This window comes from Eulemur rufifrons, chromosome 30, assembly GCF_041146395.1.
Source record: "Eulemur rufifrons isolate Redbay chromosome 30, OSU_ERuf_1, whole genome shotgun sequence".
Taxonomy (NCBI): Eukaryota; Metazoa; Chordata; class Mammalia; order Primates; family Lemuridae; genus Eulemur; species Eulemur rufifrons.
In genome coordinates, this window is record NC_091012.1 from 92,080,505 (window position 1) to 92,099,228 (window position 18,724).

An 18,724-nucleotide genomic window follows, 5' to 3' on the forward strand; every position below is an offset into this window, starting at 1 on the left:
TAAAATTAAATAATATAATGGATAAGGTACATACACACAATGGAGTATAATTGAGCCTTAAAAAAAAGAAGGAAATTCTGGCACATGCTACAACATGGATAAACCTTGAGGACATTATGCTAAGTAAAATAAGCCAGACACAAAAGGACAAATACTGTATGAGGTACCCAGAGTAGTCAAATTCACGGAGACAGAAAGGAGAATGTTGGTTGCCAGGGGCCGAGGGGAGTGGGAACGGGGGGGGGGGGGGGGGGGGGCCGGTTAATGTTTAATGGATATAGAGTTTGGGAATATAAGAAAGTGCTGGAGACAGATGATGGTGGTGGTTGCAAGCAATGTGAATATGCTTAATGCCATTGAACTATACACTTAAAATAGTTAAAATGGTAAATTTTGTTATGTATATTTCACTATAATACAAATATTCAACTACATAGAAGGACATAGTTTAAAAGTGAAAGCTCACCATCTTCCTCCCTTCACTCATTCACTTCTACCCCTCTCCCTAGAGGTAACAATTCATATGGATGTACCAAAATTTATTTAATTAGTCCTTACTGAGGATATTAAGGTTGTGTCTAGATTTTTGCTTTGACAAAAAACACTGGAACGAACATCCTTGAAATATAACTTTGTGTAATATGTATATTTGTAGTATGCTGCTAGGTCAAAAGCTATGTGCATTTTTAGGTTACCTTTAAATTATTTATTAATTCATATGGCTCAAAATATCAAAAGTTCAAGAGATTACACAGTGAAAAGCCCCTCCCATCCTTTTCCTTCACCAACTTGGTTTCCCAGCCACCTGGTCTCCCTCCTCAAAAGCAACCAGTTATCTTTTTAAACATGTATTACAGTCATGCACAAGCGAAACTGATAAAAATACAAATGATAGTGGTTTACACACTTTAAGTTTGATAACTATTGCCAAATTGCCCTCCAAAGAGATTGTACCTGTTTACACACCATCAGCAATGTTTGAGAGGGCCTGTTTCTGCATTCCTCTGTCAACACAGCATATTATCAAACTTTACTTCTTTACTATCTGATGAAAGCTAGTATCTCATTTAATTTATATTTATTTAATTTGTAATATTATCATGAGTAAAACGGATATTTACTTAAGCTGGGTTACCTCACCTGCCTCCCTCCCCAGCTCTCTCCCACAATCCTCTCACTCCTGCTGTCCCCTAAACTGAACAGGAAGACACCCAGTTCTTTCACTCCTTCCTACCTCTGCTCTAGTTTGTTCTCTGCGAGCTCGTCTTAAGCCTCCTGACACCACAACAAGTCTGATGAAGTGTCTTTCCTCTGTGCTTCCTTTCATCATGGCATTCATCATATTGCTTTCTATTTCCCTTTTCCTGTCTGCCACCTGCACTAGACAGTGAGCACTGAGACTGGTTCTTTTATCTTTCTATTGTTTATCACTGTTATCTTCAGTAAACATGGAATAAATGGACGAATGGGACAGCTGGCAGTTTGAGATTGAGGTCACAGAAATGCAGCCATTCTATATAGCTGACTAAAAAGAGATTCACCCTCTTACAGTATAAGAATATAATATATGTGAAAGTGGCACTTCAAATCAGTGGTGAAATGATGGATTAGTCAATAAATAGTGTTGGGCTAATTGGTTAATAATTGGTATCATAATTGGGGAAAATCGATTTATGTTCTTATCTTACTCCCAAGTAATTTCCAGGTGGATATGTTACATATAGTTAAATACAAAGATAAAGCATAAAAAATCTGAAATAAAGTATACACAAATATTGATCCAATCTCAGGATGCGGAAGCCCTTTCCAAGCCTGACACCAAGAGAGAAACCATAATGAAAAAGATTGATAAATTCCATTACAATTTTAAACCAGCATATGCAAAAAGAAACAAAACTGAAAGACTAATAATATACAGGAAAAACTATTTTTTTTAAATATCCAAATGACAAGTGGTCAGATTCATTAATATGGAAGGAACTATTAAAAATCCATAAGAAAAAGACAAACTTATCCATAGAAAATTAAGCAAAGCTCGAGAACAGACAATAAATTAAGGAATATTTGTTCCTGCACAAATGCAATAAACACATATAGGAATATTCAGCCTCACTAGTAATCAATGAAAGGTCCATTAATACATTCTTCACCTAACAAATTAGCAAAGATGGTAATTTTCAGTGTTGGCAACTCTATGGGAAAATAATATTCTCATACTCTGGGAGTATAAATTGGTGCAATCTTTCCCAGTATACATTAAAAGCCTCTCCTTTTGACCTAGATCATGTCTAGAAATCTTATCAAAAGGAAATAATCAGAAATATAGAGAAAGCTTCAGCTGCAAGGATATTACAGTGGCATATTTATAGTAGTGAGAAATTGAAAGCAATTTAAATGTCCAGCAATAGAAAAGAATTGAATAAATAAATTATGGCACATTCATTGGCTGGAATGTAGGCATTAAAATAATCATATTGAAGACTGTTTAAGGACATAGGGAAATGTTTATAAAGTATTGTTGAGTCAAAAAAAGTAATTTCAATAGAATGACACCAATCTTGTTTTTCAAAACATGTGCGTCTGTTATGTGTTTGTGTAGAAAAAGCCTGGAAGGAAGATACTATGGCTGGCCTGAGGAGTCCCTGCATGCAGGTCACCCTGTCTCCTGGAGGGCACTTTAGGTGAGTTCCAGTAGAAGCTCTGGTGGCAACAGCGGGGGCAGACAGCCTTGGGAGGCATTGTACATCCACTGCAGGACCTGTGGGATGTGGCCAAATGGCCCCAAAAGTCACTGTAGACAAAATCAAGGAGTGGTTGCTGCCAGAGTTGATAATGTCATGTTCTTGAGCTCCTACATAATAGTACTAATAGTAGCTTACCTTTACTAGGCACTTATTTATTGGGCACTTTATATGTATTTTCATTTAATGTTCCTAATGTCCTCAAGAGATATCTCTAGGCCGGGTGCAGTGGCTCATGCCTGTAATCCTAGCACTCTGGGAGGCTGAGGCCGGTGGATCGTTTGAGCTCAGGAGTTCGAGACCAGCCTGAGCAAGAGTGAGACCCTGTCTCAACTAAAAATAGAAAGAAGTTATATGGACAACTAAAAAATACATACAGAAAAAATTAGCCGGACATGGTGGCGCATGCCTGTAGTCCCAGCTACTTGGGAGGCTGAGGCAGGAGGATCGCTTGAGCCCAGGAGTTTGAGGTTGCTGTGAGCTAGGCTGACGCCACGGCACTCACTCTAGCCCGGGCAATAGAGTGAGACTCTGTCTCAAGAAAATAAAAAAGAGAGATATCTCTAAAACAAGTATTAACTGTCCCATGTTATCAGTGAGGAAACAGGTCCAGAAAGATTAAGTGACTTATCCAAGGTCACAAAGCCAGGTAGTGGGTGGATGAGTTGGGCATGAAACCCAAATAGATGTCTGACTCCAGAACCTATATCTGCATATAAGAGGCACCTTATTTTTGATTGCTATGGCAAGAGGGGAGAGGGTATGATAATGAGTAAATAAAAAACAGCAAGCAAATGAATGAAAGTTGCTTCTGGAATTGTATCCCTTTAATAGTGCCCCATGGCTTTCACACATGAAATTGCCCAGAATAGTTGCTGTCCTCAGTGATTGTAGTCATTGTTACAGAATGGAACAGACTACAGATCCTTCATGTCCTGCCAGATAGCACGGTGGAGGCCCCCTCTTTGTTTGTGCTCTGGGCATGGTTAGGATCTGGCCTGGGTTAACACTTCCCTCTCCTTCCTGCTGAAGGCAGACCCTTCTCTTTCCATGGCCCCTTCCACACCATATGGCCCTTCTCCAGCCTGTGTCCCCTACCCAGCTAGGTCCCTTCCCCATCCAGGCCCAATTCCCCAGCAAGGACTCCTCTGCTGGCTCCGTTCCTGGGCCAGCTCCCTTTTCACAGCCAAGCCCCTTTCCCAAGTTGTGGCCCATCCCAGCCTGGTCCTCTTCTCGCCTGCTCCAACCTTCCAAGCCTGGTGGCTCCCAGCCAGGATGCCTCGTCTATCCAGTCCTCCTCCCACAGCCAGACCCTGTTCCCTAGCCAATGCCTCTTTCCCCAGGAAGACCTCTTCTCCCTCCAGACCCCTTTTCTCAGCAGGCTCCCCTAGCCTGGCCCGGCAGCTTGCCCCAGCCATTTCCCCATTCAGCAGCCCCAGATTCCTCTATCATCTGCTGTACCCTTCCAGCTGAGGCCTCTTGCCCAACGAGTTGCCCCTTCACTGGCCTATTCCTCCTTCCACAGCCAGTGTCTCTTTCCCTGCCCAGCCCCCTTTCCTGCCCTATTCTCCACCCAACTCCACCCCTGCCAGGACCCCTTCAGCAGAATGTAGCTCAGTTAACCAGCCAGCTTCCCTTCTCAAGCCAGGTCCCCTTCCCCTCCCTATTCAACCCACCCTCAGCTGGGCCACCTTCCCCTACACCAGGATCCCTTCACCAGCCCATGTCCCTTCCCTTGCCAGGCACCCTCCCTCAGCCAGGACTTCTTTCCCAGCCTGTTTTCCCCTATCCAGCTGAGCCTCCTTGTCCATCAAGGCCCCCTACCCTAGCCAGGCCCCCTCTTTTAGCTTGTGACCCCCTCCCCGACCCCATGTAGCCCACCCCAGTAGAGTACCTTTTCAATTTCTAGAGCCCTTCACCAGCCTTTGCCTATGTCCCCAGTCAGCCCCCCCACCCCCACCACAGGCCCATGTCCCCTCCTCTAGCCAGGCTCTCTCTTCACCACCTATGCCCAGGTCCCCATCCAGCCCCCTTCCTCAGCCTGTCCACCCTCCCTCCACCCCCCAGCCTGTTCCACTTTACCCTGCCATGCCCCATTCATCCTCTGAGGCTGCCTCAGTCCTCAACTTGCACCCTCCTTCCCAGCCAGCCCCCCTTTCTGCAGATTACATCTCCTACCCTGGCCTGTTCTTCCTTCCCCTGGCTATGCCCCTCCCCAACCTGTACTCCCTTCCCCAGCCGAAGTTCCTATCCCTGTAAAAGGCTGTCTTGTTACAATGTACCCAAATACCCGGTTTTCCCAGGGATCTTCTCCTCTCAGCCAGCTGGCTAACTGAAACTTCTCTGATAAACATTTACACAAGGAACTATCTGGCAGGATTTCCATATTTGTATTTTGGAAACCCCCCCCCCAAAAAAAAACAGTGGCACTTCTTTCCCTCCTACAACACTGCCCTGGGCTGGTGAGTTTTTGGAAGTAGCGGTTCTTTTTCATACACTGCAATGAGAGCATCCTTAAATGAAACCATTTCATGTTGTTTTTTACCTAGTGAAACATCAACTCAGGACATTCTCAAGATAAAGTTCCTCCCTAAATCCTTCCCTGGGAAACACTCTACTCCAGGTCACCACGAAGACTGCAAGCCCATTTCTCCTTCCCAAAGCCTCAGCTGTCCCGTCCCTGCTCAACTCCTGTTCCCTAACCCTCTAGGGTCTCTTTGCTGAAGTAGATCCTGGGGTGTAAATTCCATATGAACTAGGTCAGTTACACAAAAATAGAGAATCAGGTATTTTTTAAAGCACTTTTATTCTTTAAAGAAATTGTATAATTGAAAAAAAATATTGAACTTATATATTTTATTTTAGAACATTTGGAACGTACAAGTAATTTTTTAAATGAATTCAAGTGATCTCACTGAAATACAAGATGTGAAGATTAATTTTTAAAGAAATTATTTACTGCAAATCATTTCAATTTTACTATTCGTTTGGCAAATTCAAGATATTACAAATTTCAAATATCAACAAAGGTATATTCACTTTTTTCACCTCGTGTTAATTGTTGATATAACAAAACAGATAAACCACTTTAACACTTTCGAAAAATCTTTTCTAATACTTTTCTATCTCTAAGAATTAAGCAAAGTTACCAAGTTGAGGTATTTCACAAATTATACCAGTGAATATAACAAGGTGGATCAACTACTTGAATAAAGTCATAGCCTTTTACATCTACAAGAATAAAAGAAACTTACTAGATTCAGATCTTTACCCCTTACAGTAAGTTAAACTATCAGTGTGTCTTTGCTTCAGACCAGCTGTAGAGATAATGACATGGATATCCTTTGTTACTTTTAATAAAGGAAAATAAGCACAGATTTTTCACATTTTAGAGTAAACCTTACCTAGCCTATCAGTTTATCTAAATTCGTTTTCTATATTTAACACTTACATTTACATTCCAAACTTAAACGCTATTATTTAGAATTTAGCAAACATCTGAGCAACTGAAATTAATTTGGAACCACACAGGTTTTGATGAAAAAACAAAACAAAGTACTAGCAGATCTCGTTCAAACTTCAGACATCTTCCGAGTAGCACACGTTAAGTAAAAAGCAAACCATGACAAATTTTTTTTTTCAAAAAACTCAGCAAAAGGCATTCACAAAGCATTTCAATCATATAAACTCCAACTTTATCTAATTAATACGATATATTCATGAGAAAAACCTGAAGACGCTGAGCTATTCAACTGAACTTATTTTTCCCAATTTAAGAATACAACAAGCCAAACGTTTCCATTTTTAACTTACAGTTATTTGTAACATGACCAGTTCTCAGTCGCGAGGGAGGTAAAGACCTTTAGGGGCAAGAAGAGGCTAGGTTTTATCAAACTTATGCCTCTCATGTAAAACAATGCAGATATTTTCCTTGAAATTAGCCCCATCCCCCACCTCGCGAAGAAACAACAAAGGAATGAGGAGGATAGAATGGCTAAAGTAGGAAACGGCCAGGCGGGGATGGGGGGATGGGAGGAGAAAAGCCGGTGAATTTTGAGTGAAATGAAGAAAGATAAACCAGAAAAAAACAAAGGAAAAAAATGCAGCCTACTGAGGAAGACGCGGTAGCAGCTTCAGCTCCAGCAGCAATCGCTGTGGCAAGGAAAACGGCCACGGCGCTCCACGGCATAATCCGGCCTAGAAAAGGCGCGGATCCACTCCTCCAACGGCGCCGGCCTCGGACTCGGACTCGGCCTCGGCCTCGGCCTCGGCCTTGGCCTTGGCCTCGAGCGGCTTCACGGAGTTGTAGTGCTCCCCGAGGCTGCAGGCGTAGCGCAGGTAGACGAGGATGAGCGGCTTCTTCTTGTACTCCTCCCCGATAACCACGACAGGTGAATTGGCCTGGATCACCTCGATGGGGGTCTGCAGGACGTGAGACAGGGCCCTCAGCTCGAGCTGGCCTCCCCACGCTGTGCACATGATGCTTCTGCAGTAGCTCAGGAAATCATCATGGCCGCAGGCATCACCGGTTTCAGGGTTGCAAAGGAAGGGCAGGAAGTCCTCGACGTGCTTCTGCATGTAGTCAGCAGCGCGGAAACGCAGGTTCTCCACGGTCGTAGAGAACCCCAGCTGGTCTTGGATGGCGCGGAACATGCAGTGGCCGTCTGCTGGGATATCCTTCATCTCCAGATTCCTGGCCCTCAGGATCATGGTGAGCTTCTCCTCCTCATTGCGGCTGATGCTGGACCGGTGCTCCACTTCAGCCTCCATGATCCTCTCCTGGCGTTCTCTCTCCTGGGCCGCCCTTCTTTCTCGCCTTTTCTGTGCCTTCGTGGTCTGGGGAGGCTCGTTCTCGAGATTCATCTTGGCCATATCTTCAGGGATAGAAGCGAGGTTGCTGCTACTAGGAAAGTTCTCTTGGAACTTCTCCAGCTCTTGCTTGTGCTTTTGCGCCAACTCGGCCTCGAGGCGGGCTGCATCTTGGAGCAACTGCTTTCTTTTCTTCTTGTCGCTCTTGGGGACCGAGTTCTTCATGGCCTGGATGCGGGCCTGTAGCTCTTTCTTCTCGCGGTGGTGGCGTCTTACCATCCGCTGGTACTCCCTCTGAGAATCTTCCATGATGTTTATTGGCAGGTAGGGGCTGAAATTTGAGGCAGCTCCAGTATCGGCTCCAGCTTAGACTCACAGCCGAAGGCTCGCAACGGGCGGCAAACTGCTAGCCTAGCCGCCGCTTTATATTCACCTGAGACGCCGGTTGCCCTCACAGCTCCCCTCTGCCATTGGTCACTGCCTCTTCACGGCTACGCCCCCAAGCAAGCCTGGCTCTAGGATTGGCTGTTGGGAGATCCTACGTACAGTCATCTTTAGACTCTGTAGCAACTGCTGCTTCCGGGTTTAGCGGGGTTCAAATATTGCTGATAAAATCCCGTCTTTTAACAATGTGTGTGACAATTGGGCTTGCAGAGTTGTTTCTTTGATTCTTACTGCCTACTTCATTTCCAAGTCTGGACACAGCGCAGACACTGGCCGTGCTTGAGAACCACAGGACAAATACTATACCGTCAGCTGAATGTGCTCTGACCTTTGATTTGGCATTGCTTCCCATGTTCAGGAGGTAGTGTGGCTTTCTCCAGTTTTTTAGTTCCCTTGACTGATGAAACCTTAATCTTTGTGTATCAGAACAAGGACATTTCCTCATGTTCCTGGGAACACAGAGTCCTTTCGATTTACTCCTCAAATTGACCCTGTCCCATCTCAGTGTAAGAATGCAACAACCCCTCTCCTTTGAGTCAACCACTACAACAAAGCAGATGTCTTGGATTAAGCCAACAGGATGCACCTACACTAAACATTCCTTCTCCTGGGTTCCCAGATCCCAAATTGGTCTCCTTAGGATGTCCATAAAGCACGACAGTCAGCGTTCATTAAGCCACTTCTTTCTGGTTATTTTGAATCTCCAAAAGTTCTGAAGAAAAAAAAAAAAGCCTTAACTCTTTCAAATATGCTCTCTTCCTGACCCCCCCTTTCATCTTGAATTCCAAATAGAAAGACCTTCCAGAGGACATCTCCCTTGGTACAAATGAGGAAAGTGGACATTGATTCAAGTTGTGTGTTTCAAAATTTCATTCATTTTTATTGCTAAGTAGTATTCCATTATACGGATTTGCTGTAGTTTGTTTATAACATTCACCTGTTGAAGAGCATCTTGGTTGTTTCCAATTTGGGGATATCACACATAAAGCTTCTATAAGCATCTGTATACAGGTCTCTGTGTGAACATAAGTCATTTCTCTGGGGAAAATGCCCAGGAGTGCAATTGCTGGGTCATTTTAAGTGTATGTTTATTTTTTAAGAAAGTATTTTCCAGAGTGGCTGTGCCATTGTACATTCCTGTGAGCAGTGTATGAATGATCCAATTTCTCTGCATCCTCACCAGCATTTGGCATTTTCACATTTTTTTTTTATTTTAGCTGTTTTGTTAAGTGTGTAGTGACATCTCATTGTGTGTAGTTTTTTGTTTTTTTTTTTTTTTTGAGACGGAGTTTCGCTTTGTTGCCCGGGCTAGAGTGAGTGCCGTGGTGTCAGCCTAGCTCACAGCAACCTCAAACTCCTGGGCTTAAGTGATCCTACTGCCTCAGCCTCCCGGGTAGCTGGGACTACAGGCATGCACCACCATGCCCGGCTAAATTTTTCTATATATATTTTAGTTAGCCAGATAATTTCTTTGTATTTTTAGTAGAGATGGGGGATCTCGCTCTTGCTCAGGCTGGTCTCGAACTCCTGACCTTGAGCGATCAACCCGCCTCGGCCTCCCAGAGTGTGAGCCGCCGCACCTGGCCTTTTTTTTTTTTTTTTTTTTTTTTTTTGAGACAGCATCTTAGCTCTGCCTGGGCTAGAGTGCCGTGGCGTCAGCCTAGCTCACAGCAACCTCAAACTCCTGGGCTTAAGCGATCCTACTGCCTCAGCCTCCCGGGTAGCTGGGACTACAGGCATGCACCACCATGCCCGGCTAAATTTTTCTATATATATTTTAGTTAGCCAGATAATTTCTTTGTATTTTTAGTAGAGATGGCGGGGGGGGGGGGGGGTCTCGCTCTTGCTCAGGCTGGTCTCGAACTCCTGACCTTGAGCGATCAACCCGCCTCGGCCTCCCAGAGTGTGAGCTGCCGCACCTGGCCTTTTTTTTTTTTTTTTTTTTTTTTTTTTGAGACAGCATCTTAGCTCTGCCTGGGCTAGAGTGCCGTGGCGTCAGCCTAGCTCACAGCAACCTCAAACTCCTGGGCTTAAGTGATCCTACTGCCTCAGCCTCCCGGGTAGCTGGGACTACAGGCATGCACCACCATGCCCGGCTAAATTTTTCTATATATATTTTAGTTAGCCAGATAATTTCTTTGTATTTTTAGTAGAGATGGGGGAATCTCGCTCTTGCTCAGGCTGGTCTCGAACTCCTGACCTTGAGCGATCAACCCGCCTCGGCCTCCCAAAGTGTGAGCCGCCGCACCTGGCCTTTTTTTTTTTTTTTTTTTTTTGAGACAGCATCTTAGCTCTGCCTGGGCTAGAGTGCCTTGGCGTCAGCCTAGCTCACAGCAACCTCAAACTCCTGGGCTTAAGCGATCCTACTGCCTCAGCCTCCCGGGTAGCTGGGACTACAGGCATGCACCACCATGCCCGGCTAATTTTTTCTATATATTTTTAGTTGGCCAGATAATTTATTTGTATTTTTAGTAGAGACAGGGTCTCGCTCTTGCTCAGGCTGGTCTCGAACTCCTGACCTCCAGCGATCTTCCCGCCTCAGCCTCCCAGAGTGCTAGGATTACAGGCATGAGCCACCGTGCCCAGCCTCATTGTGGTTTTAATTTGTATTTCCCTAGTGATGTTCATCTTTTCATGTGCTCATTTGCCATCCATGCCATATCCTCTTTGGTAAAATGTTGATGTCATTTTCCTGTTTTCTAATTGGACTGTTTTTTACTGTTAGTTTTGAGAGTTCTTTATATGTTCTAGAAACCAGTTGTTTGTCCGATTTGTAGTTTGCAAATATTTTCTCACAGTCTATAGCATATCTTTTCATCTTCTTAACAAGGTCTTTCTCAGAGCAAACGTTTTTAATTTTTATGAAGTCAAATTTATCAATTTTCTTTTATGCATCATATTTTTTGGTGTCAAGTCTAAGAACTCTTTGTCTTAGCCTAGATCCCAAAGAGTTTTGGCCTTTTTTGTTTGCTAAAATGTTTATAGCTTTAGGTTTTAAAGGTAAATCTGTGATCTATTTTGACTTTATATTTGTGTAAGTTTTGAGACTTAGATTGAGGTTCACTTTTTTGCCTAAGGCTTCCTCCCTTGAATTGTTTTTGCACCTTTGTCAAAATCAGTTGGGCATATTTGTGTGGGTCTATTTCTGGGTTCCCTATTCTGTTCTATTCATCTATGTGTCTTTCTCTCCACCAACACCACATGGCCTTGATTACTGTAACTATGTCTTGAAATCAGACATAGCTATAGTCTATAGACAACTTTTATGTCTTAAAAATTGTTTTAGCAATTCTAGTTTCTTTGTCTTTTTGTATAAATTTTAGAATACTCTTGTCTGTATCTACAAAAAAAAATCTTGCTGGGACTTTCATAGGAATTATGTTAAAGCTGTATATCAATTTGGGGAGAATTGACATCTTTACTATGTGGAGTCTTCCAATCCATGAACACCTGGGTATGTATCTCCATTTATTTAGATCTTCACTGGTTTCTTTCATTAACACTTAATAGTTTTTAGCATATAAATCATGTGCATATTTTGTTACATTTATACTTAAGCATTTCTCTTTTTTGAGTGATTGTAAATGGTATTACATTTTTAATTTTGATGTTCATATGTTCATCGCTAATATTTGGAAATACAATTGACTGTTGTATGTTCATATTGTGTTCTATGACCTTGCTTATTTCACTTATTATTTCTAGGAGGTTTTTCTTGGTAGATACCTTGGAATGTTCTATGTAGAATATCATGTCATCTGTGAATGGGGACAGGTTTATTTCATCCTTTCTAATCAGTGTGCCTTTTATTTCCTTTCTTGCCTTATTGTACTAGTTAGAACTTCCAGCACTGTGTTGGATAAGAATGGTGAGGGTAGACATCCTTCTTTTGTTTTTGATCTTAGAAAGAAAGCATTTTGTCTTTTGCAATTAAGTGTGATATTATCTATAGGCTTTTTGTAGATGTTCTTTATCAAGTTGAGGATGTTCCCCCCTCTTCCTATATTTTTGAGAGTTTTTGACATGAATGAGTATTGAATTTTGTCAATTTTTCTGCATTGATTAATATGTTAATGTGATTTTTCTTCTATAGCTTATTGATATGAGAGATTACAGTGATTGCTTGTCAAGTATTGAATCAGTCTTGCATTCCTGCAATAAACCCCATTTGGTCATGGTTTACAATTATTTTTATATGTTGCTGAGTTTTATTTGCTAATATTTTCTTTCTTTCTTTCTTTTTTTTTTTTTTTTGCCAGAAGCAACACTAGTCTGTATTTTTCAACAGCAATTCAGACAATCTGAGGTGGGCTATGAAACTAGCAAGAAAGTAAAGTGTCTTCCCAAACGTGGAGGCACCACACGCTCTTTGTGGAAGTAGCCAAGCCACCCCCAGACCCCAGTCCCCTGGAATCAAATTCATTAGCAACAATTATCCTTAATGGAAAATATCTCTCTCCCAAGATGCAAAATAAAAATGACATAAGCAAAAACTCAAAACGAAGAGAAAACCAGAGCAAACTTTAACACCTCATACTTCACCTGTGCCCCAACTGTCATGGTACTGAGACACAGTCTGCTCCATTACTTCCACTGATCCATTACTGCAGAACACAACAAAATTTAGCATAGTACTGCTCCTACTACATCCCTCCCTATCAAAAAAAGTAAATAAAGACTACACAAAATATAAACCTACCCCAAATAAAAGTCAGCATTAGTCTAGGAATACTGCAATATTACTATACTAACCCAGGATATTTTAATCCTCTTCCTACTTATTTACAAAATACCCTCATTCTGAGAGCTCTGGAAGGATTATAAACGTTGTTGCGTTAGATTCCTCTTCTTGAGGTAGTTCAAAGGTAAAACACAGCAGGTTTACCTATTTTTCTACACTACCATGATGGAGTAATTATCATAAGAGGCCTATAAGCAAAATCCTCATCCCTCATTCTCAAACTATTATCGTTTTGTCCCTCAGATCAAACAAACTAACCTAACTGGAAACACACACAAGGAGATGAAAAGTCATACAAAAATTTAAAAAGCAAGAAAACATAAAAAAGAATCTGTAAGTATCATCACACTAACAGTCTAAACTTCACTAAAGAAAAAAAAATTTACTTGGTTTACCCAAGCTACAGGCATTTTAGAAAGTATTTAAGACATTAAACAGCTTATAAAAATAGTGGAAAAATTTCAGGTGAGAATAAAGAGTTCTTGCAAAATGCCACATGCACAAGAAGAAGTGTGTGGCAAACTGCCCGAGGCTGCCTCACACACTGGCAGGCTCTCAGGCTGCGGCTGCCCTCTCCCTCAGGTCGGCTTCAGAGGTGCAGGGATAGTGGCTGGCGCCTGTTCCAGGTAGGCCAAGGAACCCTGAGCAATGTCGGCTGGCTTTTTGTGCTGTACACTGATGTCCTCCAGCACTTGCTGCCAATGCCTCAGCTTTGTCAAGTGCTTCTGGACCAGCGCATCCTTCCGCTGTAATTCATTCCTGAGCTCCCAGACATCCTCTTTGATAACTTGCTCTGGTTTCTGGACAGGTAACTGCAATCTTTTTTGTAGAAAAAACATTCTGTCTTGCAATATCTAGAAATTTCTGGATACACTGATCAACACCAGTTCGAATTTCTTCTTGATCAGTGCCATTGACATAGTCCTGACTCACCAGAGAAGCAAAGCAAGCCTGGAAAGATGATTCCAACTCATCCACCAAAGTACTGTTGGAAGGTCTCTGAGCACCTGGCGCCGCCTGAAGAAGGAAGCCGGGCCCGGGAGTCCCGGCAGGGGTGGTGGAGGGCCCGGTGGCTGCCCAGGGAACATACTACCTAGCGGAGCCGCCATGTCTGGAATGGTGGGGAGAGTATTTGCTAATATTTTCTTAAGGATTTAAAAATCTACATTCATGAGAAATATTGGTCTGTAGTTTTCTTTTTTGGTACTGTTTTCTTTAGTTTTGGTATCAGGGTAATACTAACTTAACAAGAAGAGGAGGACCCTCCTCTTCTATTTTTTGGAAAGAGGTTATATAAAATCAGTATTAATTCTTTAAACATTTGGTAGGATTCTCCAATGAAACCATCTGGGCCAAGAGATTGCTGTTTTTGGAGTTTTAAAACTACAAAATCATTTTCCTTAATGGGGCTAATCAAATTATATATTTCATATTGAGTGAATTTTGGCAGCTTGTGTTTTCTGGTGGATTGGTCCATTTCTTCTGAGTAGTCAAATTTATGTGTGTAGAGTTATTTGTAATATTCCATTATTATTGTTTAATGTTTGGAGGTTCTGTAGTGATATTCCCTGGTTTATCCCTGATATTGGTAATTTGTGTCTTCTCTCTTTTGTTCTTTGTGAGTATTGCTAGAGATTTGTCAATTTTATTGATCTTTCTAAAGAACTAGCATGTTGTTTCATTGATTTTCCCTATTGCTTTTCTGTTTTCAATTTCATTAATTTATGCTCTTTATTATATCCTTTCTTCTGCTTGCTTTGGGTTTCGTTTGCTCTTCTTTTTCTAAGTTCTTGCAGAGGGAGCTTAGATAATTTATTTCAGATTTTCCTCTTTTTCTAATGTATGCATTTAGTGCTATAAATTTCCTTCTCAGTATTACTTTAGCTGTATCTCACATGTTTTGATATGTTGTATTTTCATTCTCATTCAGTTCAATGTATTTTTTGGTTTTCCTTGAGACTCTCTGGCCCATCGATTATTTAGAAGTGACTTGGCTTCTAAGTGTTTGCAGGTTTTCCTGTTATGTTTCTGTTGATGATTTCTACTTTGATTCCTTTGTGGTTAGAGAACACACTTCTATATAATTTTATTTTTATTTTTTTATTTCAGCATATTACAGGGGTACAAATGTTTAAGTTACATATATTGCCCTTGCCCAACCCGAGTCAGAGCTTCAAGTGTGTCCATCCCCCAGACGCAGCGCACTGCACCCATTAGGTGTGTATATACCTATCCCCTCTTCCCCACTCCTGTCTGCCCAACACCCGATGAATGTTGTTACTATATGTGCACTTAAGTGTGATCAGTTAATACCAATTTGATAGTGAGTACATGTGGTGCTTGTTTTTCCATTCTTGTGGTAATTCACTTAGTAGAATGGGTTCCAGCTCTATCCAGGATAATACAAGGGGTGCTAGATCACCATTGTTTTTGTGGCTGAGTAGAATTCCATGGTATACATATACATTTTATTAATCCACTCATGTATTGATGGGCACTTGGGCTGTTTCCACATCTTTGCAATTGTGAATTGTGCTGCTATAAACATTCAAGTGCAGATGTCTTTTTTATAAAATGTCTTTTGTTCTTTTGGGTAGATGCCCAGTAATGGGATTGCTGGATCAAATGGTAGTTCTACTCGTATCTCTTTGAGGTATCTCCGTATTACTTTCCACAGAGGTTGTACTAGTTTGCAGTCCCACCAGCAGTGTATGAATGTTCCTATCTCTCTGCATCCACGCCAATGCTTATTGTTTTGGGACTTTTTGATAAAGGCCATTCTCACTGGAGATAAGTGATATCTTGTTGTGGTTTTGATTTGCATTTCCCTGATGATTAGAGATGTTGAGCATTTTTTTCATATGTTTGTTGGCCATTAGTCTATTTTCTTTTGAAAAGTTTCTGTTCATGTCTTTTGCCCACTTTTTGATAGGGTTGTTTGATTTTTTTCTTGCTGATTTTCCTGAGTTCTATACAGATTCTAGTTATTAGCCCTTTATCGGATGTGTAACATGTGGATATTTTCTCCCATTCTGTAGGTTGTCTGTCTCGTGATAGTTTCCTTGGGTGTGCAGAAGCTTTTAAATTTGATCAGGTCACATTTATTTATTATTTTTTTGTTGCTGTGATTGCCTTTGGGGTCTTCTTCATAAATTCTTTGCCTCGGCCAATGTCTATAAGAGTTTTTCCAACATTTTCTTCTAGAGTTCTTGTAGTTTCATGCCTTAGGTCTAAGTCTGTTATCCACTGTGAGTTGATTTTTGTGAGAGGTGAAAGTTGCAGCAATGTTGTTTTAATTTGCAATTCCCCAATGACATATTGTAACAGAGTAATCACCCCTCCCCCCATAGATATGGAAGGGAAATATTGACAGTGGGGAATATGTAACAGAGAGAATGGCCTGAAAAAAACTGCAAAAATATTTTCTATCTCTTTAAAACATCCTCCACTCCTTTTTGAAAACTAAAACCTGCATCCCTCCCTCAGGCCAGTAGTTGGGAGGAGCAGGTTAAGTCTTTTGTTCTTTTTGCTACAGGAGATGGGTCAGCCAGACCTGGCTGTGGCGGGGAGAGAGAGAGGTCCTGGGTGGAGGTCTCGGGAGTGTCTTCAGTGGGGATGGGACAATTTGAATCATCAACTGTAGTTGAACAGCAATCGCCTGAAGCTGAGACCCCACCCTTTAAAAGCTCTTTATTTCTGCGTATTATTAGGAATTTGGATTTTGAGGCGAGAAAGTCTCCCATTTTTTCTCCTCTGATGGCAAAGTAATAAACTTCTCTTTCCTTCTTCTGAAACCATTTTTCTCATTATTCTGATGCAGCCCCAAGGTTGCAAAAAACAAAGACAAGGCTTATGTAGAAGGTGTTAGTCATCCAGAATGCCACTGTATATTTGGAAACTTTCAGTAACAATAGGATGTTGAGCATGTTTTCATATGCTTAAATGCTATCTGTATATCTTTGGTGAAGGATCTGTTCAGGTCCTTTGCCCATTTTTTAAATTGGATTGTTCATTTTTTTATTATTGAGTTTTAGGAGTTCTTTAAATATTTTGGATAATAGTGCTTTATCAGGTATGTGTTTTGCAAGTATTTTCTTCCAATCTGTGACTCATCTTCTTATTCTCTTGATTCTTTTTTTTCAGTCTATTTTCTCTCTGTTTAGAATGGGTAATTTTAATTGTTCTGTCTTCAATTTCACTGGGTCTTTCCTCTGTCCCCTCCATTCTGCTGTTGAGCCCATCCATTGATTTGTTTTTTATGTTGGTTATTGTATTTTTCAATTTTTAAGTTTTCATTCAGTTCTTTTTCATATCTTCTATTTCTTTGCTGATATTTTCTGTTTCTTTTTCTCTTTCTAATTTTCTTTTTCTACTTTTAATGTTGGCTGTGACTCTATTTTTTCATTTGCTTTGAGCATATTTGTTGCTTGATGAAGCATTTTTATAGTGGCTTCTTTAAAAATCTTTGTCAGATAATTCTAACATCTCTGTCATCTTGTTTTTGGCATCTATCTATTGTCTTTTTTCATTCAGTTTGAGATCTCCCTGGTTCTTGATATGATGAGTTATATTTGATTGAAACCTGGGCATTTTGGGTATTATGTAATGAGACTTTGGATCTCTTTTAAACCTTCTGCTTTAGTTGGTTTCCTCTGACACTGCCACCTTCAGGGGAAGAGGCAAGTGGGGGTAGAAGTCTAGGTTTCCCTGGGCTTCCACTAACCTAAGGTTGGAGGGCTTCTCATTACTGCTTGGCAGGATTGAGAGTTTCTGTTCCATACTAGGTCTCCACTGATACTTCTCTGCCTGGGAAGGGTAGGGGTGTCTGGTTGCTGTTTCCTTTGTTACTGCCTCCTCTGAGGCTTGGCAGGGGGTGGAGGGTTGGCCTCTTTATCACTGGGCGGTGGTGAAAGTCTTGACTCACCACTAGGTCTCTGACATTCCCACAGAAGGGAAAAGGGGAGTACTTCATTACTTCAAAGTGGAGGTGGAATTCTGTATATCAGTTGACATAATGTATATAGGTGGGTCTCATTATCTGCCAGGGGGATGAAAATCTCCACTCCATTCTTGACACCACACCAGCAGGGGATTGGAGCTGTTGAGACATGTCCTTACAGTCTCAGAGGGTGGAAGTCTAGGCTCCCCTCTCAGTCTTTCTTGGTGTGTATGTCAGTGGGGCTATAGTTTTTCTCTGGTTTTGTCTGGAGTAGAGTGGTTACTGTCTAAAAATTTTCTTTCTTGCTAGGTTAATTCTTTCCTAGTTGTTTGGCTAGAGAAAACAGGCTTTTGTTGGGACTCTTTTAGTTAGTGTTTTGTTTTGTTTTGTTTTTGTTTTCTGTCTTCTTCAACTCCAAGTCTGGGATATATGAGGCAAAAAGAAAATTAATGTCATTCCTCCCATCCTGAGGACCCTAGGTGGTCTGCCTTCTTTCCACCTTTCAGAGTCTTGTTATGTTTGTTTTATATATAATGTTCAGGTTTTCAGTTGTAAAAGCAAGAGGAATAGGGCAAAGGATGTCTATTTCATCTTCCCCCATCTTATTTTAAATAAACAGAAATACTTCACACTCTCCCTTACTGTCATTTGCATGTTTCAAAGAAATTAAATACTGTGACTTAAAATGAATCAAAGCAATGATAGTTTTAGAAAACCATTATGCTGATCCTGAAAGAGACGTCATTTGGACTTTGATAGCATGATAGCAATGGTCACGTAGATTCTGCTTGTTTGTTGCAATCAAGATTGCTTTTTCAGATTGTGCGGAAAGAGTGACAGGTCCCTTTGAATGTCAAGCCCCATTGCGTGGGTTTGTTTTTGTGGCCTGGAGTGCAGAAAAACCAGCTTTGCAAATACTGAGCTTTCCTGTCTGTAGTTTGTGTTAAGGAAACTATAATTATTATAATACTGAATGTGGCTTTTCCAGCTCTGCACTGAAGCCTACTCCCCCAACATGCACTCTCCCATCTGGAGATTATGATCCAGCAT

General features: G+C 41.4%; 1 protein-coding gene and 1 pseudogene across 1 annotated transcript; both read right to left on the minus strand.

The window, feature by feature from the left end:
* Positions 1–6,938: 6,938 nt before the first annotated feature.
* Positions 6,939–7,859, minus strand: OTUD6A (OTU deubiquitinase 6A). Its single transcript, XM_069464264.1, has 2 exons — positions 7,026–7,859; positions 6,939–6,977 (listed from the first exon to the last, which is right to left on the minus strand). Exons 1-2 carry the CDS (start codon positions 7,857–7,859, stop codon positions 6,939–6,941), a joined length of 873 nt encoding a protein of 290 aa, XP_069320365.1.
* Positions 7,860–13,311: 5,452 nt separating this feature from the next.
* LOC138378593 (mediator of RNA polymerase II transcription subunit 28 pseudogene) lies at positions 13,312–13,844 on the minus strand (annotated as a pseudogene).
* Between the last annotated feature and the right edge of the window lie 4,880 nt (positions 13,845–18,724).

Coding starts and splice junctions, on each gene's coding strand:
- OTUD6A (XM_069464264.1), bottom strand. CDS start 7,859: ATGGAAGATTCTCAGAGGGAGTACCAGCGGATGGTAAGACGCCACCAC. Junction 6,978..7,025: donor ACTCCGTGAAGCCGCTCGAG/GCCAAGGCCAAG, acceptor TCCGAGTCCGAG/GCCGGCGCCGTTGGAGGAGT.